Here is a 23,727-nt window from a genome sequence, read left to right on the forward strand (position 1 = left end):
ATGTACCGCTGTTTCCGATCGCTGCTTCATCCAGGAGGTGTTCCCCCACACGTCAATTAACACAAGAATAACTAGCATAGCACAGCACATCACACGGAGAAAACGCTCCAGATGGTGGTTGGATATCTCCTCGGATTGCAACTGATCTCCAGAAGACAGAGATCAGTTCACCCAGAGGAAATGGCTGCTTTGGAAGGTGGACTCTATGGCATTACAGCCCACTGAGTTCCCTTTCCCTCCTCCAACCCTGCCTTCCCAAGACCACCACCAAAAATCCCTGGGCAGTTTCCAACCCAGGGTTGGCAACCCTGAAGCTTTTGCAGATGCAGGGACTTCTACCTGTGAAGTGCAGCTTTTTTTTTGCATGCTGCTGCAGGCAAAATATCCCCAGAAATCCCATTCCCAGGGATCCACTGTTCCCCATGAACATAATTTCAACTCCTTGTGCCTGCTGAAATGTAAATCACCATTGAAGGTCCCTCCCCAAACCCTGCCCTCCTCCTCAAGCCCCACCCCTAAAATCTCCAGGTATTTCCCTATCTAGAGCTGGCAACGCTACAGCTCACTTTTTGCCCTCACCATGGTAAAGTGCTGTATGTTAAGATACACTGCATAAGCAAGAGCTGATGGTGCAGCGTTGTTTTGCAACAATTTTTGGCATTGGGGCAGATTTGTGGAGGATCATGCTTCATAGAAGAAGAACTGGAATGATAGTTTTCCCTTCCAGATCTACTGCTCCATTTGGACAAGCCAGAATAGAATAGCAATGGAAAAGGGACACAGCCATATCCAAACAAATATAGTGAAATGTACTATTTCAGCATTGCATTATCAGTCCAATTTAGTTCTCTATCATTGTGCGAACTGATTTAATCCACGTGACATGTATCTAGAGTAGCAAGACCTTTTCAATCCATTTGCCAAAGCAATTTTCTTAGCTAAGTAAGACAATAGAAAGGACTATGAGTAGTGAATGAAGTTTTATGGAGTGGTAATGTTTAAATTACATTCTTTAGGTTGATACATTGAAAAGGCATGTTTGGGCTTCTAACTTAAACCTTTCCCCACTGTATGCGTGTTTGAAGTTTAAAATGAGTCCAATGTGTATTTGAATTAAAAATTGTTACTTGGGTACAGAGTGTTTTGTTTTGCTGACAATGGGTGTAAATAATCAGCCAGGAACTTCTCCTGCACAAAATCTACTTGAAAGACCAGGTTAGTTAAAAACACTACCATGATCTGATTGGGATCCTGTTTGGTTTAGTTGAAGTTTGCATAGGAGAGCATGCTGATGGATTCCTATATTGCAAATATACAAATATATGCAAATATATTAGGTAGGTAGGGGAATCTCTTCCCTTTGATCATAATCTTAGTTATAGTTCAGCCTTCTTTACCTCTTCTGTTAAAAGAACAACAAAATCAGGAGAGCAGCTTGGATCCTGCAGAAAATTTCAACAGGTGGAAGGGGAGAAACAGGCCCCATCAGTTACCCACTCTTGCTCTAGAACTCTAGCTCTTTCCTGATGCCATTCTTCCTTTGGAGCAATATTTTGGGCTGTTGCTGTGAGAGGGGCCAGATTAGAAAGGAGTGCTCCATGGATGGAAATGGAAATCCTTTCTATCTGCAGAAATCCAACAATAAAAATTTATTAAAATATATTAGAAGCAGGAAACCAGCCAGGGAGGCAGTGGGACCCTTGGATGACCAAGGGGTCAAAGGATTACTGAAGCAGGATAGGCTGAGAAGCTGAATGCATTTTTTGCCTCCGTCTTCACTGTGGAAGATGAGAAGTGTTTGCCTGCTCCAGAACCACTTATATTGGAAGGGGTGTTGAAAGACCTGAGTCAGATTGAGGTGACAAGAGAGGGCGTCCTACAACTGATAGACAAATTAAAAACTAATAAGTCACCAGGTCCAGATGGCATACATCCAAGAGTTCTGAAAGAACTCAAAGTTGAACTTGTGGATCTTCTGACAAAAATATGTAATCTTTCATTGAAATCTGCCTCAGTTCCTGAGGACTGGAAAGTAGCAAATGTCACCCCCATCTTTAAAAAGGGTTCCAGAGGAGATCCGGAATACTACAGGCCAGTCAGTGACTTCAACACCAGAAAAGTTGGTAGAAACCATTATCAAGGACAGAATGGGTAGGCACATTGATGAACACAAGTTATTGAGGAAGACTCAGCATGGGTTCTGTAAGGGAAGATCTTGCCTCACTAACCTGTTACATTTCTTTGAGGGGGTGAACCAACATGTGGATAAAGGAGACCCGATAGATATTGTTTACCTTGACTTCCAGAAAGCTTTTGATAAAGTTCCTCATCAAAGGCTCCTTAGTAAGCTCGAGAGTCATGGAGTAAAAGGACAGGTCCTCTTGTGGTTCAAAAACTGGCTAATTAATAGGAAGCAGAGATCGAGTATAAATGGGCAGTCTTCGCAGTTGAGGACGGTAAGCAGTGGAGTGCCGCAGGGCTCAGTACTGGGTCCCATGCTCTTTAACTTGTTCATAAATGATTTGGAGTTGGGAGTAAGCAGTGAAGTGGCCAAGTTTGCAGATGGCACTAAATTGTTCAGGGTGGTGAGAACCAGAGAGGATTGTGAGGAACTCCAAAGGGATCTGTTGAGGCTGGGTGAGTGGGTGTCATCGTGGCAGATGAGGTTCGATGTGGCCAAGTGCAAAGTAATGCACATTGGGGCCAAGAATCCCAGCTACAAATACAAGTTGATGGGGTGTGAACTGGCAGAGACTGACCAAGAGAGAGATCTTGGGGTCGTGGTGGATAACTCACTGAAAATGTCAAGACAGTGTGCGATTGCAATAAAAAAGGCCAACACCATGCTGGGAATTATTAGGTAGGGAATTGAAAACAAATCAGCCAGTATCATAATGCCCCTGTATAAATCGATGGTGCAGTCTCATTTGGAATACTGTGTGCAATTCTGGTCACCGCATCTCAAAAAGGATATTATAGCATTGGAAAAAGTGCAGAAAAGGGCAACTAGAATGAGTAAAGGTTTGGAACACTTTCCCTATGAAGAAAGGTTAAAATGCTTGGGGCTCTTTAGCTTGGAGAAACGTCGACTGCGGGGTGACATGATAGAGGTTTACAAGATTATGCATGGGATGGAGAAGGTAGAGAAAGAAGTTTCCTTTCCTCCCTTTCTCACAATACAAAAACTCGTGGGCATTTGATGAAATTGCTGAGTAGTCGGGTTAGAACGGATAAAAGGAGGTACTTCTTCACCCAAAGGGTGATTAACATGTGGAATTCACTGCCACAGGAGGTGGTAGCAGCTACAAGCATAGCCAGCTTCAAGAAGGGGTTAGATAAAAATATGGAGCAGAGGTCCATCAGTGGCTATTAGCCGCAGTGTGTATATATTTGTGTGTGTATAAAAATTTTTGGCCACTGTGTGACACAGAGTGTTGGACTGGATGGGCCATTGGCTTGATCCAACATGGCTTCTCTTATGTTCTTAATCCTCTGTGGGATCAAACTCTATCTTTGACTGGCCTTCCTAAAACTGGAATATTATGTTTAAAACATAAGAAACACTGCCATTATTTATGCCAGCTTGAGGTTATGCATCCAAAAATGCATCCAAACATATTTGAATTCCCAAGGAACAGGGATGGAAAACCACAGGGGACCTTCCCACCCATTCACTGATTTTACAGTGCTCATTGCCTCTTCCTAAAGCTACTTTTCTTTAAAAAACAAACAAACCAGAAAAGGTATTTTTCAGTGCTGTCAGTTGCTTTGCAATTTACATTTTATGTCCCTTCTTACCCCTCCAAGCCAGCTGTCTTTAGTAATACCTTCTTCCTTCACACCCCTTCTGCAGTGCTGGGGATGGAGCAGAGAGAGAGAGAGAGAGCTTCCTTGTAGTGAGACACAGCTGAAAACTGTAGAATGGCACAAAATATACTAGTGGCATGTTAATGTGTCCCAAATGTCCCCAGCCTGCCCTATGATACATTCAGCAACCACAGCCAGCCCATGGAAGCAGTAATGTCTGTACTGGTTGAATGTAGGTAACCTCTTATTGAACAAAATTATATGAGGGGGCTTAGTGCACATTATGCACAAACTCATCATTTAGAGCTGCAATACCTTTTCTGGTTGTTGTTTTTAAAAGAAAAGTAGCTTTAGGAAGAGGCAGTGGGCACTGTAAAATCAGTGGATGGGTGGGAAGGTCCCCTGTGGTTTTCCATCCCTGTTCCTTGGGAATTCAAATGTGTTTGGATGCATTTTGAATTCTATGGTGAGAGAGAGAATGTGGAAGAGGAAAAGGTAAAAAGAAAGGCATAGATTGTTCTCTATGTTTCTACTCTCAGTCACTATTGCCTGAAGCTGTTTTCCTTTTAAAAAACATACATGTTTGCAGATATTGCGTAATTTTCTGCCTCTGTCTCTTAGCTCAAGGGACTCAAGAATGTAGGTTTGCTGATTTGCTTTAAAAATTGCCAATAAAAAGTGTGTTTGTTTTAACACCCTTGTCATTTAATGTGAGTGGCAGTGATTGCACTTTTATTGACAAGGAATAAATCAGGCTATCCAAAATATGTCCTTAATCACTTTCCTTGTTTCCAGTATTGTAACAGTGCTCATGTTGTCCATATAATGGGATCAACATTCTAAAATCAGCAAACAAACCTAGAGAACACCTTCAAACTCTGTTCTACATGCTAACTTGATGTCAGAAAAGACTGTTTTCTTTGGGAAGCCTTTTCAAAGCATCCCCAGACCATGTGTGCATCACAGCAGTCTGCCCTTTCAAGCAAGTCCCCAAAATGATGAAGAAGAAGAATTGCAGATTTATACCCCACCCTTCTCCCTGAATCAGAGACTCAGAGTAGTTTACAATCTCCTATATCTTCTCCCCCAACAACAGACACCCTGTGAGGTGGGTGGGGCTGAGAGGGCTCTCACAGCAGCTGCCCTTTCAAGGACAACTCCTATGAAAGCTATGGCTAACCCAAGGCCATTCCAGCAGGTGCAAGTGGAGGAGTGGGGAATCAAACCCGGTTCTCCCAAATAAGAGTCCGCACACTTTAACCACTACACCAAACTGACTCTCCACCTGTTAGCAGTGTGTTCAGCTTCCTTTGGTGTGTGCAGTCCTGAGGGTCATAAAGTGCCATAGCTTTCTTTCTGTGGACCAGGAACGAGGGATTCTCTCACAGACCATTGAACCTCTCAGGTTTCCAATCCCACACTTTGGCAATGGAATGCTCCTGTACACATTTTGTCTTGCTGTTGTGCTGGCTGGGTGTCCACTAGCCCATCCCCTGCCATAACTCTCCAGCAGCTGGTGCAGAACTAGCATATGGGATTTATTGTACACTTAATCTCTCTCTCTCTCTCTCTCTCTCTCTCTTTTTATTGTTTGGCAGGGAGACCCCATCCCTGAAGAGATTTATGAAATGTTGAGTGACAGCTCCATACGCTCCATCAGGGACCTTCGGCGGGTCCTGCAAATAGACTCCGTAGGTAAATCTCAAGATCGAATATTCCTCTACCTTAAAATCCAAGCAGAAGAAACAGTAAGATGAGAAAACAAGTACACATGTATTCCAACAAGAGTTAACTTGAAGGAGGATAATGCATTATTTTTCTCTAGATTTGAGCAGACAACAACCCCGCCCCCAGCTAGCTGTAGCTCATTGACTGAAGTCTATCCTGACCCACAAATCACATGTGTGAGACCAACACTTATGCACAGGCCAACTATTCTGGGAGAAAAGAATGGAGAGGACTTCAGTGGGTTGGGTACAGTCTGCTTCTATTTCCTATGCTTGTTCTAGGTAATCAGTTTGCATAGGCCTGGCTTTGAATAGCTTGTTCTAGGTAATCAGTTTGCATAGGCCTGGCTTTGAATAGTGCAATAGGCAAAAAAGCCTGGTATGTGCCTGGAGAAATGCCCAGAGCATCTCCTGGGAAACTATCAGACCTGGTAATGGGAACAGCAAGAAATGGAATGGTTGAGTGCATGGGTGAACAGATGTGAGAAGGATAGTGCTGTCTCTACCATGTATACTGCTCATGTACATGCAGCAGGAATTGAATTTGGCTTCTGTTCTCCACTCCATGTACACACAGAATACTTTCAGTGCCAAAAAGACATCTGGAGGTCTTATGTCTGGTCCTCATTCCATGTAGCTGCTGATTCTTTAATGTTCAAAACAGACCCTGCCTGATTAAACAAAATAAGGATTCACATAGTGGCCAAATTTAACATCTCTTTACAGGGATTATTTTTGGCAGGCATGATGGTAGAAAAAAGAAAGACATATGAGAACGTTGTGGGGGGTAGAGGAAGAGGTCGTGGGTGGTGGCTGTGAAGTCATGGCTCGTAGCGATCGAAACTTTCATCTGCCTGTTTGCGGTTTCTGAGAAGGTTTACCCCGACAGTATAAAGTAGGAAATTGCCAAGGGCGAATCTAGATGAAGGAAACTTTTAATAGGGCTGCCAGTGTAATAAAATGTACTGCTGTTAGAGATAAATATTTTGAGATACAATTTAACAGGTAACCTATTGAATGGAGGTGTATTTCATGCACACCTGCTAGTATGCTATTGCTGGCTTTTTCTCGCATACAAGTACTCTGGCTGTCTTCACACTGTCAGCACACATACACACAACACACAGCCACTGCATCTTTCTCCTGATTATCTTTTCATCACTTCTGTTCTCCCCTAGTATTTCAGAGCACTTGAACTGCTCTGAGCCAGGAATTCCCCAAATTTAAAATTCCTCTCCACCCCCTGCCTTAAAGGGCCTTAATCAACTGGTTTTTCAGGATGTTCCCCAAACAGTACCTGTGAATAATAATATTGGTCTACATTACAAGGTTATTGTATGACTTAGTTATGAGAAGTGTTTTGAACACCCAGACATTTTTTATATAGATGAGGCTGCATTCAAATATCATGATATCATGCTACAGACTCCCAGATTGTATCATCCTGTCTGGATCAATATTGCCTACTCTGACTGGCAAGATAAGGTTGCCAGCTCCAGATTGGGAAATACTTTGACATTTGGGGAGATGGAGCCTGAGGAGGGCAGGGTTTGAGGAAAGAAGGGATTTCCATGGGGTCTGTGACCTACAGCCTGGACCTCTTGGAAATGCACTGAGCCACAGTCCCAGCAGGCAGAACAACCTTCTTACGGAGTTGTCTCTGGCCACATGAGGTGCCTGTGAGGGATGACATTACATAATAAACTGTGATTTGTGAATTCCAACGTAACAACAAATCCCAGTTGGTACAAACTGTGAACAAATTAGCTACATATCCTAGTTTGTAGTCCTGGTCAACAAACCCCATTTTGTTATTTCAGACAACACAACTGACCTGGGTTTATCAGGATGTCTGAATGCAGCCTTGTTACTTTGAACACAAGTAAACAGTACTTTTAGGCCTAGGACACTTCAGGGTCTCATGGTAACTTAAACCAAGCATAGCAACAGCTGCCCCCAACCAAAAGTTTTCTGGGAAGTAGCTGCAGAGGGAACGGTATAGGAGTAGCACTGCTTTGCCAGCTCCAAGTTGAGCAATACCAGGGTATTTGGGGGGCAGAGATCTCAGGAGGGTATAATTCCATAGAGTTCACCCTCAAAAGCAGCCATTTTCTCCAAAGGAACTGATCTTGGTCATCTGGGGATCAATTATAACAGCAGGAGATCTCCAGGTGAGAGAAAGGAAGGGAGAAATGCCCTCAAGAGCTATCTATCTCTCACAACTAATTGTTTTAGCATATTTGTAAGTATTTTCCCCTCCCAAGTTATGACTAATAATCCCTTGTTTTTAAATCAGGGCAGAGATCTCAAGGAGTCTGGCCAATTTGTCAGATTTGCCCTAGAAAAGTAGGCTTTTCTGATTTGTGGCACACTTGCTGCCTTGTGAATTTTACAGCCCTGCTCCCTCCTCTCCTGTGGTACTGGAAGAAATGAATGACATGTGGCTGTATGAGGATGATGAAGGGGCTGAGTGCTGCTTGGCTGCTGCCTCTGGGTAGTGGGTTTTCTTTCGGCTGTTTGGTGGTGCTCTGGGGACTGTGGTCACTCAACAGCCCTAATATTGTAGAGAGGTTTGGCACGTGTAGGGATGTGAGCATGCTTCACAGCCACCGGGTTGGCCCTGGAATGTATTTATAAATGCTTTCTTTGGAGCAAATTCCATTCTGTTCCAACTTTTGCTGTTGTCTGTCCTACTCTCTCCCTCCCCCACCCCCGCCACTTGCCTTCTCTCTGGTGTTTTGTCTGTTTGTAGCTTTGTAATCCTTGCTGAGACACTATCTATGGGAGAACAGAATTTCCTGCTTTTGTTTCCTATGCCAGTTGGACCACTGGCCTGCTCTCAAAAGCATTCCCGCTCCCTTTCAAAATGCCTGTGAGGGGAGGAGGGAATGAGAGAGGGAGGGCACCAGCTGTGTTCTTCTATTGTTTCCCTTAAAGAAAGGCGACTAGGGCTCCCCCCCCCCTTCACTTGGACTCTACAAGCAGTACAATGGTGTGGCTTCCAAAATTAGCAGCACTGACTTTTCCAAGGCTGGGCCAGCCATTGCCCTATCAAGGAGGAGGTGAACCCTGGAGGGAAAATAAGGTGGGGTTGAGTGGTGAACTCTGTTTTCCAACAGAAGATTTGCTTCAAGTCAACAGTGCTGCTATTCCTGCCCCTCCCCCATCAATTTAACCTTTGGGTGAAAGGCAGCCCCCACCCTAGCCTGATAAAATTCCAACAAATGGGGAATGGAATGATGGTGGGGAAGGAGTGCATACAGCCTGTCTGGCCCTTTGGCACAGGAATAATAAATATACCTTTGTTCCACTAACTAATCTCACGCATTTCCTCAGAAGCGAGGGGTATTTAAGGGCACTGAATCTGGGAGCTTCACAAAGTTGTTTCAGCTCCTACATTCAGGATTGTATGGGCACTATGTGAAGTGTTTGAGATTGACACTGGAATAGCCAGTGTGTCCGCATATACCTACTAGCCTTTCCATGAAGCAACAGAACACAGTTTGAGTCTAGAGGTACCTTTATGACCAAAAAATAAAACTTTTTGGTCTTAAAGGTGCCACTGGACTCAAACTTCATTCCATTATGCAATACCTGCTATAGACATACCTACTACATCTCAGTCAACATAAAGAGTGGTATCAGCCAGAAAGATATAGAAAATTTGTGCCCTTGTATTTTACAAGGAAGGAATATTCTAATAAAATATTGTTCTAAAACTCATAATAAATATATTGTTTTCTTACCATCTCCCAGTTCATCTCTTACTTTGGAACATTGGTTGCAAGCTAGCTTGAAGATATAGCCTTTGTGATCCACTGTGAGAAGCTGGCCTTCATTCTTGGCCTGCTGTGCAGAAAAATACAAACCTACAGTTCCCTTCATCTGCCAATCCAAATCAAATCCACAGCACTGACGTCTGTCCCATTTCCCATGGCAAGTCAGCTAGCTAACAGAAGGAAAGACCTGCAGCTGAGCAGGACCTCTCTTCAAATGTTGCCATTGTCTAGGCTTTAGAAGGACTGTTCGCAGGCGCTCCTGGGGTGGGCCAGTAAGGTTTGACGGAAACTGCTTTATTCAGCATTTCCTATGGGAAAACAGAGGGGTGTGTGTTTTGGGAACTGAACTGAATGCTGTGGCAGGCCTTTCCTTCTCTTACAAGCTATCATCCCATTACCCTCTGCACCTGAACCTTTTGCTTCAAGACTTCTGAGCTATTCAGACCTATTTGTCTGTCTCTTAGTTCACAAGGATTCCATCCTTTTCTTCCAGAAGCAAGACCAAATAGCAAGACAGTAGGCATAAAAACATCATACAACCATAAAACAAAATTCCAGAGTAGTGAGAACTGTACTCAGATGTTTCACCTTACAAGTCTACAGAGTCAAGATCCTGCTTTAGAAGGGAATGTCAGCCTGCAACCTTGCTCCTAACCCTCCTGGATTTCACTTCTTGATCAAATAGGCCTTGTAGAAGGAAGGATTATTTAAAAGCAAGTGATAGTTCAACAAGAAATATTCATAGGGTATTATCCTTTCTGGGAATATTTTTTGTGGTTCTTCATGGGAGTCCTTTTCTTCAGCTCAGTTACCTTTCTATGGCCTGCATGTCTTCTTTTAAAGTGCTTTCCCCTTAGCCTGTGCCTTATTGTCTGCTGGAATGGTCAGAAGTCATATGCTCTGATTTATGAATACCGTCCAGCTGTGCCTATATAAAAGGGGTAGGGTTTGTTTTTTTTTACTATATGTACAGGTTGTTGGAAGCTTATTCCCAAGAATTCTTCATTCTTTTCAATCTTGTTCAAGCCTTTTCAAGTCAGACAGAAAAGAATAGGGAATTGGCAAATAACAAGCTACAGAGTATATCTCTGTAGGGGTATAGATAGGATATACTATGAAAAATAAATAATTTGATATTTTAAAATATCAGGAAAAAGTAAGATGTGTATGACACTAAAATTGGTCTCATTTATAGTTTCTCTAAGTGTAAAAATGTAGAAAAATACTCCAAATGACTTTTGTGTGATTTTTTTTTTACCATCCTACATGTAAGTAGCATTAGTTGTTGCCCATGCTAGCTTCAAATGTGTAAAAATTTTCATTTCAAATGATGGCAGGTATGTTGTTGAGATACACTTGGTCTTCAGGCTGTTTGCCACCATTCTAAATATGTAGAATTTGGTGTCCTGTTAAGAATGTAGATTCCTGAGGGCAAAACTACACATACAGGCTTTTAAACAAGTTGAGTCCAAGTTTCCTGGATCCAAGTGGGATGTACTGCTGATGTGGAGAATGGCTTTAAAATATAAAGGAGATCCCAAATGGGCTTGGAATGCTGCTACTAGAAAGCAGGCCACCTGCCTCCCTTCAAAACTGTTCTCCAGTTAAAAACTTGAACATGTATGTCTCATCTTTTTCTCTTTTCTTCACAATCTCATCTTTCACTTAAACACTCACACACAATTTCTGCTTTCTTGGTGACATATCATACAAGGAAAGGAATCCCATTATTCTAAGGGCAGCATTTCTATGCCCAGTGTAATTTCTTGTCTTTTGCTCATAGTCTGTATTTACATTTCCTTATCCAATCATCTTTATTGCCCCTCATCCTTATACATGCTTTTTTTATTTGTATGCAAAATCAACCATTTGGCAAATATGGCTAATTAACATATTTTATTTGGTGTGCAGAAATACATCTTTAATTTGGTGCAGATTTTGGAGCTTCTTCCAAAAGAACCTGCACCACACTTGTTTGCCCAAATTGATCCTCCTAGTAACTGTCCTATGAAGAAATGTGTTGTATGAAGAAAGAGTGTAATAGTGTTGGTCTGCAGTGGAAGAACTAGATTTGAGTCCTGTAAGCACCTTAAAGACCAATTAGATTTTTAGGATGTAAGCTTTCAAGCATTAAATCTCCCTTCATCAGATACCAATGAAGAAATGGCTTTTCTTGATTTTTATCCCTTTCTTCGTGAACCTGTCAGTTTCCACCTGTCTGCCTTGATGCTGTATCTTTTGCATTGCCTTATTATCTCTTTTCCCCTTTTGCAGAAGAAGATGACTTCAATTTCTATCTGAACTCTACCAAAATACATCCAGATCGAAATCATGTTCCTTTTTTCCGAGGAAGACGAAGTATAGGTGAGTGTCACACATGGCTAAGCTAAACTCGTGTGAGGAAATGCAGGCATAAGACTGGTTTTATAGGCTCAGATAGATAGTAGGAGTATTATAGTGTGTGTTCTGCTTTTCTTTTATTGCATGTAAACCCAGGGAAAAGGTACACCAAGAAAGCATGGGTTGGAGCCAATTGACTGTGCATCTTTTACACTTTCCCCTCCCCCAGCAGTCCCTTTTGACGCTGTGAAAGTTGATTCCTGAAACTGCAGGACCTGTATGAAGGTCAGTGGCTGCAGTGAAGAAGGGGAAGATGGTGAAGTTTCCCTTTCTGCCTTTTCCATCAGCAGAGCTCCTTCTTCCACCTCACTGAAGCCCACCTACCTGTGATTTTGCCTCTTCTCATCAATGCAGCCCATCATCCTGCATGGCTGTTACTCCCTGTGTGTACCACAACTGCAGGAAAAAACTTTCCTGGGGTCAGAAGGAGGGAAAAGTGCCTTCTGCTAATGGATATGGACCCAAAGCCATGTCTGTCATGTGTCTCACTCACACAAACACACACATATATACTTAAGAAACGAAGCTTCTATACATGGCAGTATGTATAGCTGTATTTACAATAACAAGTGACAAAAACCCAGCAGGTGCAACTTCTCCTGTGCTGCAATGATGGGGGGGGGGGGTAAGCCACAGCTGTTGAACCTTCCCTTTGTCAACCATGGATAGGGCCCATTTTATTACAAGACACAATTTGTTTCCAGCAGTATGTCTTGACTGTCTTTGACCTGACTCAGGACAGTGGATGTTGATAATGCTACAGCCTTCTCTGCACTGCTTGCAGCACTTTTGAAAAATGGTTTGCAGAAATCAGCCATTCTGCAGTCCATTTGATCAACCTGATTTATGTGAGCTGCCATAATCTGAGTGAACTGTCAAAGTAGTGAGAAGGTTTGTATGAGCAGATTTTAGTGCTATTATGGGTGCAGGATGGAAGCAGACAATTCTGACACATGAGGTACAGTCCCCCAGGAAATTTGCCTGTGCAAGCCCCATTTTTTGTACTGTCTTTACCCTTCAGCAGGATTTGCACAGGAGACCTTCCTGGGGAGGGGCTGTGGCACAGTGGAAGAGCCTCTCCTTTACATGCAGAAGGTCCCAGGATTTGGTTGGGGTTTTTTGGGGGGGAGGGGTTGCCCCTGAAATCCCATTGGCAGGGGCCTTCTCTTCCCTAGGAACAAAAGTTCAGGGGGATTTGGGGCTGCTGTGAGAGTGGAGGATGTGGGACAATCACACTCCACAGGCATGAGTCTTTATTTGCTGAAACATTAATCTGAATCCAACTATGCAGCTTAATTGTTTTCCAAGTAAGACACCAAAATTCCTTTGGTCAGTCCTAGAGCTAAACATTTCACTGGGAACTGAGAGGTGATTTGCATGCTTTGTATAGGTCACTTGAAAATTTCTTTCCATGACTAGTACTTGAATGTGTGAATGGCCTCAAATGAAAAGCTTCAGGGTCATGGAGGTGTTGAATAAAAGGCTTGTCTTTGTGGTCTGATGACTTCCAATGCCATCTTACAAAATAACTGAGGTTTCAAAAAGAAATTGGGAAGTAGTAGTGCAGACACACGAGTACCTGGGGAATAACTCAGTTTATAGAAACCCTGTACCCCTTGTCTATTAGAAGCCTTAGTTAAGGCCCCTAATGGTCTCTGAATATGTAGGAGAATTTTCTGAAGTCCCCCTCCTCATTTTCTTCATAAACATGAAGACTAGAAACCAAATCTTTTACAAAAATTATCTAATAATAACCCACCATGATTCATAGGAGAAACAAGGCAGTGCATTGTATGATGCTTAGGTTTCTACAGTAATGTGATTGTAAAGGGGGCACTTAGTAAAATTATAAAAGAATATGGTCTTGTCCATCCGAATTGATATCTTCAAGATGGTTTTCCTTCTGAAACAGTTTCAGGTGGCGAGGAACCAATTGAGCCAGCAGTAATTGCTGAGTGCAAGACACGGACAGAAGTCTTTGAAATCTCCAGGAGCATGGTGGATCCCACAAATGCCAATTTCATAGTGTGGCCACCATGTGTGGAGGTGCAGCGGTGCACAGGCTGCTGCAACACCCGAAACATGCACTGTCTTCCCACACGGGTTCGTGTGCGCCACATCCAGGTAAGCATAGACCTGCATTCCTCTTCAGCAATCTCCAATTGTTTCCATTTGAGTAAAGTAGTAACCAACAGGAATAATGGGGCATGTAGTCAAAAGAGTGCAGACATGTCAATTTTGGAAAACTAAACTATGTACATTAAGGTACTACACACACATGCATGCACCACTTGCCTGTGAACCCCTACTGAGACCAAAGAACAATGTTCCCCCTAAGCCATGGAAACTTGTGAGCAAAAATTCTATGTTGTGAGCTACTGGCATTAAAGTTGTGAGCTACTACATAAATTAGTTTGCTCTGGGGCTATTTTTCCTGAGCTAAGGCAAAAATGTGTGAGCTGGAGGCCAAAAATCTGTGAGCTAGCTCACACTAACTCAGCTTAGAGGGAACACTGCCAAAGGATCATGGGAATTTGCCATCTGAGAGCTGTGAATGCTTCTGTCACAACTCTTTTGCCTAAATTCTTGTCTGATGGATGTTAGGAATTTGGCAAAGGAGCTTCAATGTTCTTTTAATGGCTGAGGATGTTTTCTGAATGGAAGAGTCACCTGCAGGTTCCAAACCTGAGCTTTGCAGTATAGATTGGAGATCAATTCTAGCTGTCAATAGTTAGCTGCAATGGTGGATGAAAGAGCGGGGAGGGGCTGCACAAGCTCTCTGGTGGACTCTGCCTGCTGAAGAAGTGTCTGTTTGCTTCCAGTATGTTCTGCTTGTATATTTGTAAAGTATATTTTACAAACATACTGTGACTCATCCACTCTCTCTCTCTCATCCAACCAAATCTTGTAACTTCTCACTGCTCAGTTAGATAGAAAAGTGTATCATTCTGTTTTTAAAAACAGATTTTGTAAAAACAAATTAAACATTCTATATAGCCCGTATCTTAAAGCTGTGGCATAGATTTTAGTCTGTGTTATTCTGCTGTCTTTGTAATTCGCTATGTGAATTGGCTGGCTTGCATTTAATCTTCTGTCACAAGGCTTCTTGAGTTTTGTTACAACTTGTACAGAAGCTAAAGATTTGGGAGAAGTTCTCCTTTAAAGCTCCTCTTTGAATACTGTATTTAAAAAAATCTCCTTATAGAGGATCTGGTATTCTGCCAGAAGAGCTTCTTTGTTTCAACAATCTAGGTTATTTATTTCACTTAGCTAGCAAAAACTTTGGATGCTTTGGTGGGGAAAACCAAATGCAGTCTGTGTCCTATATGTAAACTAGACAGAGCAAAAGTGGTATGGAGGCAGAGGGACTTTGGTGGTCAAACTGATAGATCACACACACACAAGACAAGCCTTTACTGGCGTATATAAAAATATAAAGTAGAGGGTCGGGCAACTGACAGATCAGAATAGACAGCCCTTTGCTTCTTCACTGTGTCAACACACCTTGCTCGCAGTTCAGACTACACCAGGCCAGCGGTTCCTCCTCCTCTTCCTGTCTAGAAGTGTTGTAAGCGGATACCTGACGGCTGACCTCTCGCTCTGATTCTGTTAGATATCCAGCTGAATGTGATCTTGATGCTTCCTCCCAGACAAATTGTTTAAAAATATCATGCGAATCCCTTGCTTGACCTGTGTGTATGAGGGAGAATACCATGGGCCTCTTGAGTTACAAAGTCACGTGGAGGAGAATCCATTACACCATCTGTGTGGGGGAAATTCTTTCCTGCAGAAAACCATAGTGAACATGGTTGGGATGACAGCAAAGACAGGGGATTGTTTTTTGTGGAAAATAGCAAGCCAGAGGTCAAAGGTTAGCCCAAAAATGTGACCTGGAAAAGCTTTCTCTGAAAATAGAGATTCCTATGTTGTTTGGTTGGAAACATTTGTCTAGGAAGCAGCAAGTCTGAAAGAGTGCCAGAGCAAAACTTTCAAAGAAAGATAAACAGATAATTTGGTTACCGTTTATTCTCTGGACAGGTTAAGTCTGATGCTTTGATCAATGGTAGATTTTTTTGTTGCTCACAATAGGATTACTGTCTATTGTCTTAACACACCACACATATTGTGCCCCTTCCCCTTTAGTTCAACTACTAGCTGGCATAATCTAGAACAGTGGTGTTGAACTCATTTGTTGTGAGGGCCAGAACTGAAATAAATGAGACCTTGCTGGGCCGGGCCAAGTGTGTCCTACAATGTAATGCCAGGTAGCAGAGATATAAACTTTATAAAGGACACACACACACAAAGATTTTTTTTAAAAAAACTTAAAGTGAAACATGTAATTGAATTTAATTTTAATTTATATCCCGCAAGCGGGCTCATTAGCACTTGTTTGTCTTAAAGGTACTTTCTTTGTATCTCTCCCATGTAATCAAGGCTCTCCCAATTGCACAGCAGAGCTACTGAGCCAAGCCTCTCTTCCTGCTATTGGCTGAGGCTCCTCCCCCTCCTGGGGAAGGAAGGAAAGCGCCAGAGCTTCCTTTGAAGGAAGCTATCCCTCCCCCCTTCATCCCCAAGGGAGGAGCCTCAGCCAATGAAGAAATAGAGGCTTTACTCTGTAGCTCCTGTGCGATTGAGCAAGCTTGACAAAGCCAGCTGTGATACAGAAGGAAGCAAGAGAGAGGGAGAATAAAGCAGATGACAGCTAGTTGCTCGGGGGCTTGATTCGGCCCCCGAACTGCATGTTTTAACGCCCCTGATCTAGAACCTGTTTCTCCACATGTCTCTTTCTGAAGTGTATCAGTTCTTTGATTATGTCACAGTGTGGGGTGGTGCTGGTGAAAGGAGGATTCTCCTTTGCAACAGGAGGTTGGATTGGGTGGCCTTCTGATCTCTTTCAGATCTGTTGGTCCAGCCCAGCAGTTCACATCTTAATTATTGGACCATCATGAGCAATAACTAGGAGTTAACAAGGTGCTCACACATCCCTTGTACCCTCATGATTCCTTAGTTCAGTGATGGCCTAAGCTAATGAATGTGGTGGTTACATTGAACTGTGCTGCGTCTGAATTTCAGTGAAAGACTAGAAAAGGCTTTAAGAAATCTATAGAAATACAGATGTTGATGTTTTGTGCTTAATTCAACATGCTTACATATCAGAGGGTTTTTAAAAATTTCTCTTGAAAGGTAAATAAGATTGGAATTGTCCAAAAAAAGCCAACCTTTAATAAAGCCATTGTGGCCTTGGAGGACCACCTGGAGTGTCGATGTGAGGCAGTATCACCTCGACCACCGAGTCGAACATATTCCCATGAACACAGAGGTGAGTATTACAGAACTGATGTTTATGAAAACAAGATGAGTGTGGAGAGGGAGAAGTCCAAAGAAAAGACAGGGGTTGGCATTTTACCACTCTATGCATGGAATGCAGAGTTTTCCTGCATTTCTCTGTTCCTGTACCCATTTCAACCCCCAGAAAGCTCAATCCCACAGTTGCAGGATCTGTGCAGTGGAATAGCAGATGGACGGATGAAGTGAGAAAGGAGTAGTCTATTTCATCCCTTTGCCTCTCCTCACTCAAGCCTAGGAGTTCAAATGGCTGTTTCTCCATCCAGATCCCACAGGCCCAAGAATAGAAAGGGAATGCAGGAATACATAGGAATGTGGGGAAACTCTTTTGTGCCTTCTGTTTTACAACAGTGTGGTATACATCTTTGTTTTCCTGGCCCTGGCCCTTTTCAAACAGCCTTTGTATTCTATTTTAGTAGCTGGTTGCTAATGCTTTTTTCCTGTCATTTCTAACAGGCCTGTTTTAGTAACTGGCTGCTAATGGAATTAATTTACTTGTTCGTTCAAGCCACTCATGTTGGGCTAGCAAAGCATGGTTGAGCTGTTTTTCTCAACAGACATGTATGCATGCCACTTTTTAGTCTCAAACTCTTTTGTTTTAGTATTTTGTATTGTGTGTGTGTGCATGCATGCCTGGAAGTCATGGTGACTTCTGACAACCCCTACTGGGGCATGGAGGATGTTCAGAGAAGTGGCTTCATACAACCTGCCTCTGCCTCCTGGTTGTGGTATTCTAAGGAGGTCTCCTATCCAAGTATTTGCCAGAGTCAGCCCTGCTTAACTTCTGAGATCTGATGAGATTAGGTTGCCTGGGCTATCCAAGTCAGGGCCCACTGAGTCGTTTTTGAGGTAAACTGCTTTCTTCCAGTTTTCTGGACATCTGACAGCAATGCTGATTCTGTGAACTTAGGCAGATCATGAGAAGGAGGGCAGGAAGGATTGCATCAGAGCTTAGTTCTTGTGACCCCTTTTAAACACCCAGGGAAATGCTGATTGACACTTTGGAGTCAGTCAGAAATTTTTCTCCAGGCCAGATTGGCAAGGGATCCTGAAGGTTTTTGCCGTCTCCTGGGCATGGAGCGAGAGTCACTGGGGATGTATGTGTGTGGGGGGGTATTTGCGCAGGGCGTTTTTTGAACAGGAATGCACAGGAACACAGTTGCGGCTGGCTTGACACCAGGGGTGTGGCTTAATATGCAAATGAGCTTCTGCTGGGCTTCTTCTACAAAAAAGGCCCTGTATTTGTGAATTTCCTGCATTGTGCAGGGGGTTGGACTAGATGACCCTGGAGGGCCATTTCAACTCTGTGATTCTAATGTTCACCTCTTTGTTGTGCTTTTGAATGGCTGTGGTGTGCTGTTTAAAATGCCAATAGCACTTCCTACAATGCTGCTTTTCCCCCTTGCCCTATTTCACTGTGAGAACTTGCTCACTTAAAAAAACCATTCTAAGTTGAGAGCTCAACCAGTATAGCACTTCAGCACTACAGTAGCACCACTGAGATGCATTGATTCCATTGACATACAGTAAGATCACAGCTGTAGTCAATGGAGTCAAGGCATCTCAATGGTGCTACTGTGTGCTGAAGTGCTATATGGTTGAGTGCTATAGCACTCAATTTAGAATGTTCAGGAAAATGCAAGGAAGATCGCTCAGTGAAAAAGGGAGGGGGGGAAAGTAGCACTGTTTTACAGGGGTGTTGAATTCATTTGTTAGGAGGTCCAGATCTGACACAAATGGGACTTTGTGGGGCTGGGCCATGTATGTCATAAAGTGTAATGTGAGGTAGCGGAGATATAAACTTTATAAAGGACATAGACAAACACAATTGAATATATGATTTTTTAACTTAAAATACAAACATGCTTAAAACTCTTGCAATATTTTGTTTAAAATGGAAAGGTGGGGGAATAGGGGATTTGGCAATGCAATTTTAAAACATTTAAGAAAAAGCACAAGGATCACAGCAGAAACTAAAAATATAAAATGCTCTGAGTCTGGGGAAACAATGAAATGGCATTTCAAGCTTCACCCTCTCCCTGAGATCTAGTCAGATTGGCAATGGATCGCCTGTGTAATATGGCCTTTGGCTGTGAGTTCCCAGGTTAGAGTATTCACTAGGCCAATTCCATTGAACAGAGACAAGCTCGTTCAAAGCATCAACCCTTTATTTTCAATGACACAACTCCAGGAAGCATGAGTTTCAGCTGGCTATAGGAACACTGAAAGTGAAACTGATCTCCACTCCATTGAAACACACTGCAGCACAGACAAAGTTGCAAGGGAAATGTGGAATGGATTTTCCATTAAGGTCTCTGGGACCTCTCTCTGTCTGGGCACAGAGACATTAATGGAAAATCCATTCCACGTTTTCCTTGCAGCTTTGCTTCCTGCTGCAGCTGGCAAAGACAAGGCAGAAAAAGCAGGGAACTTCAGCAGCCTTGGAGCTTCAAAGGGTGAGGACAGGAGGGGGAGGAGGGAGAAAAGAACCTTGGGGCCTGCTTAAAGCCCTGGGTGGGCCAGTTCTGACCCATAGGCTGGCCATTTGACACCCCTTCCATAGCACTTTAGAAATGGCTCATTAATGGAAGGAAATTTGCTGTATGAAACCCCTGTCCCTGTATTGCTTTACTCGGAATTGGACAAACAATAAATAACATCTGGCTGAGAGCAATAATGTGAAAGGGGCCTCAGTAACTGTTGCTAGTGGTATATTGTGCTCCCTCCTCCAGCAGGTGGGCCACGACTGAGCACAGACAGTCCTCTTCCAGCAAGGGCACGAGCGCATCGGTTGATGCCCCAAAAAAGGAAGCATCGGAAGTTCAAGCATGTACATGATAAGAAGGCATTGAAAGATATCTTCCCAGCATAGAGATGTTGGCAGGCAAAAGTGCAAATGTCAGGTAAGTGCAACAGACTTAGAAGCTGCATTAGGAATGCACAGAAACCATAATGTACAGAAACAAGAACTCTGCTTTGGAATTTAGGAAGAAAGTGGAAGTTGCAGGAGATGTCTGTAAGGAGAGAAACAAAACATGATGCAGCACAGGAGAATCTCAAGCCAACATCATACCAGGGTCATTGCGATATCTTGGGCAGGTGTCGGCTCTATATGTGGCTTCCTATGCAGTGCAGACTTGATTCACTCCAGCATACAATGTGGAAGTCAGAAACGCTAATGGCTGTCCAGTTTGTAACATTCTTGACAAATGACAATGCCAACCTTGCCTTTTACAGGTAACATGATTTGTGACTAGCTTCTGTATCTGATAGCTGTTTAAAATGTGATTCCCTTGGCAGTCATGTGAGAATCACACAATTTACTTTTCATATTTGGAGCGCAGAGAATGAGAGGAAGAGACAAGGAATAAATATTTCCTGCACTGGGATTTCTCTTATGGAGGGAGGCTGATTTTTGTACCAGTCTTTGATTATTCTTAATGGGCCATCACCTGTCCAGGAAGGAAGGAAGGCATAATAGTTACAGAAAAGACATAGACCTGCTGACTGAGATGCCACATCAAAGGGAAGGAACAAGTTTCTATTCTGTTGGGCTGACAGCTTAGCTCCTGATTGATGGGAAACATAGAACAAAGAAGTGGCTTCAAGCATAGCCAATGTGGCTTTGCTAGGACCAAACATAGAAAAAGAAAGATATGCTCATTTTTTCCTGCTTGCTTTTGCCTACATACCCCAGTGTCTTCTCTTCCTCTTGATTTTCTTTTGCCACCACACTACCTTTTCCTTCTCTCTCTCTTTCTCTCTCAAAATAATAAATCCAAATTCTGTAGAAAATCAAATACTGGATTTAGTCAACTAGATGTCTTTCCTCCAACAAAAGAGTAACTATAATTTTTGCCTACATTTGAAAATTGCACAATGTAATTAACTTTTCTCAGTCATTCCCTCACTTTCAAGGACATGGTGTGTGACATCCCAGGCCTTTTCCATTGCTGCTATGAGACAGCCTTGCAGCAGGAGTGAATCAGGCACCTATCGTTAGGGCTTCCCAGTGAAGCTGGAAGTTATGTTATTTATTTATTTATTTTGAAGAGCTTATGGGCAGCTCAAACAGTGTTAACTGTTTTAACTATCTTTTGAAATATGTTAAACGCTGACTTTTATTGTTATCAGGCCTTTTTGTCCTGATTGTGGTGGAAGAAAGACAAGGTATCAGGGCTTTTTTTTTTTTTTAAGTAGGAACGCACTGGAATGCAGTTCTGACTGGTTTGGCATCAGGGCATGACCTAATATGTAAATGAGTTCCTGATGATTTTTTTTTAAAAGCCCTATGTGAAACATTGGTGATGTCAGGGGGTGTGGCCTAATACACAAATAAGTTCTTGCTGGGCTTTTTCTACAAAAAAAGCCCTGCAAGGTATACTGATCCAGGTGGGTAGCAGTGTTGGTCTGAAGCAGTAGAACAAACATTGAGTCCAGTGGCACCTTTAAGACCAACAAAGGTTTGTTCAAAGTATGGGCTTTTGTGTGCACGCACACTTTCTCAAGTACATAGAAATGGGAGTTAACATTTTATATATATATATGCAGATGCCGCTACATAAGTGAATGTATGCTAATTTGCTGTAGAAGCATCTGCCTATATATGTGAAATTTTAACTCCCATTTCTATGTACTTGAGAAAGTGTGCATGCACACTAAAGCTCATACTTTGAACAAACTTCTGTTGGTCTTAAAGGTGCCACCGGACTCAACTTTGCTCTAAAATATACATAGGTTCTAAATAAAAAAATTAGTGCCAGACATCTTTCATACACATGTTCAAAATCCCTTGTCATGTGGCCATTTGCCCTTTCTAACAGCCCCAGAGAGCATTGGCTTTGCCACCAGTAGTAGCTTCTTTGAAGACCCAGGTGGCAAAAAGGCAGCATATGTGAATAAAAATAAATGTCTGACATCCTGAATCAGGTATTGATAAGTTCAAAATTGGCTTGGCAGCCAATATCCAAAGGTATCTTTTTTCTTCTTCTGAGATGTTGAGAATATGCTTATTATGTTTTTGGATATTTGTCTCTAACCATGGGGACTAGACCTTTTCTTCTTTTTCTTTATTTTAAAAAAGAAACTTAATGAGGCTCTATCAACCATAACCCTTATGTTGAGAGTATATTGTCCGACTCTGCAAGAATAACGGGAATGAAAGGACATGGTAGGAGAGGATGGAATCTAAACCTTCTTTTCCTGTTTGTTTACCTTACAGGTTTATTATTTAATATATTTGCTGTATTGCCCCCATGGGGTCCTCGGAATTTTTCTCTCCGTCCATCTGCCTCATCGCTTGTTCTGGACGGCAAATGGTGCTTTCCGATCCCTCACTTGCTGGACATTCTCCCACCAAAGTTTACCCTTCAGGTTTTTACTCTTTGCTCCTTAACCACATTTCAGCATTCTCCCAAAGGAAGAAACTGTGGGCAGGGAATAAACAACTTGAAACAGCAATTTGGATGGATTCTGTGCTTCCTGTTGCAGCAAACCCAAATGGAAATGTGGCACTTGTGGTCCCTATCACCTTTTTGAAGGGGGACGAAAAAGCAGGGAGAAGGGTATTTTCTCTCCTATTCCTTCTCCCCTCCCCCCATCCAGACATTAGCTGGGCTTAGACTGTTTGGGCACAATTCAAAGCAGTCAGACTGGCATCCAATGACAGCAAATGCACTAAGGACTTCTGTTGTTATGTCTGAATAGATTTTTTTTAAAAATGTGCGTATGTATATTTTTATTTTTAAAACCACTAAACCACACAATGCCTCGGGGAACAAACAAAAGAAAATCCATCTACCTTCTTTACTCTGTTGTCAACTGGACTACCCGCAGAAAAATGAACAGAAAAGGAGCTGCAGTCGAGGACACCGCTGCCCCGCATCCATGGATCATTCCCTTGGGCCTTCTTTGCACATGACTATGGAGGGCTTGGCTTATCCTGTTTCCAGTCTCCTACATCTGCTGGAAGTTTAGAGTTTTGGGAGGCGGGGTGGTATTGTACAGCTGTGAGATTTCATTCGTGGATTTATTCCATAAGAGGAATTTATTGCTGGATTTGGGTATAAGCTGAAGAGAAAAAGCAAATATGCAAACATGCAGTGTATGTACCATGTGAGCTGTGGATTCATGAGAAAGGAGATGGAGGGTAACAGTGTTCCAGTATTCTGTTGCTTCTTCAGCTGTTTTGGACAGCCAAAGGGGATGATCTTTACACTTTCCTCTTTCAGAGCAAACCTCCAGAGGCCAGGATCAGATGGTCTGTGGCCTTTGGAAGCAGGTATAGGTGTGCCACATGGTTGGGTCATATGGAAGTTCACTAACAATCAGGGCATATCTTCCTGCAGATGTACCCTCAAGGTGCTAATCTCCAAACAAATAGTAGCTTCACTTTCTACACCTGCCCATGAAAGCAGAACATAACATTGCAGAGCAGATTGAAGTTGATCATTTAGGGATAAAGTAGGTCGCCAACACTGCTGGATTGCTATCCCTGGCGTAGCTACTTCCATGGCTGCTAGTCTCTGTAAGCTGTGAGAGAGTACGTAGAAGGCTACAGGTTTCTATGGTATCTCTGTTGGGCAGTCTGTTAAAGTGGGACAGAACAAGACTACTTAATGTGAACTTGGGAGAGGGGTATTACTGTTTAAGGTAGACAATACTAG

General features: G+C 42.7%; 1 protein-coding gene across 2 annotated transcripts in view; it reads left to right on the plus strand.

Moving 5' to 3' along the window:
* The window catches only part of PDGFB (platelet derived growth factor subunit B), a 49,404-nt gene extending 26,622 nt beyond the window's left edge, over nucleotides 1–22,782 (plus strand). Inside the window, exons 3-8 of one of the 2 annotated variants that reach the window (XM_060245433.1) lie at nucleotides 5,406–5,502; nucleotides 11,588–11,677; nucleotides 13,626–13,837; nucleotides 16,901–17,036; nucleotides 19,798–19,965; nucleotides 22,284–22,782. In XM_060245433.1, coding sequence (XP_060101416.1) covers nucleotides 5,406–5,502; nucleotides 11,588–11,677; nucleotides 13,626–13,837; nucleotides 16,901–17,036; nucleotides 19,798–19,934 — 672 coding nt within the window. In that variant the 3' untranslated portion in view covers nucleotides 19,935–19,965; nucleotides 22,284–22,782. Of the gene's footprint in view, nucleotides 1–5,405; nucleotides 5,503–11,587; nucleotides 11,678–13,625; nucleotides 13,838–16,900; nucleotides 17,037–19,794; nucleotides 19,966–22,283 lie in introns of both variants that reach the window. The other variant, XM_060245432.1, reaches the window with a different exon arrangement.
* Nucleotides 22,783–23,727: the final 945 nt, after the last annotated feature.

Source organism: Heteronotia binoei, chromosome 8 (genome assembly GCF_032191835.1).
Source record: "Heteronotia binoei isolate CCM8104 ecotype False Entrance Well chromosome 8, APGP_CSIRO_Hbin_v1, whole genome shotgun sequence".
NCBI classification, from domain to species: Eukaryota; Metazoa; Chordata; class Lepidosauria; order Squamata; family Gekkonidae; genus Heteronotia; species Heteronotia binoei.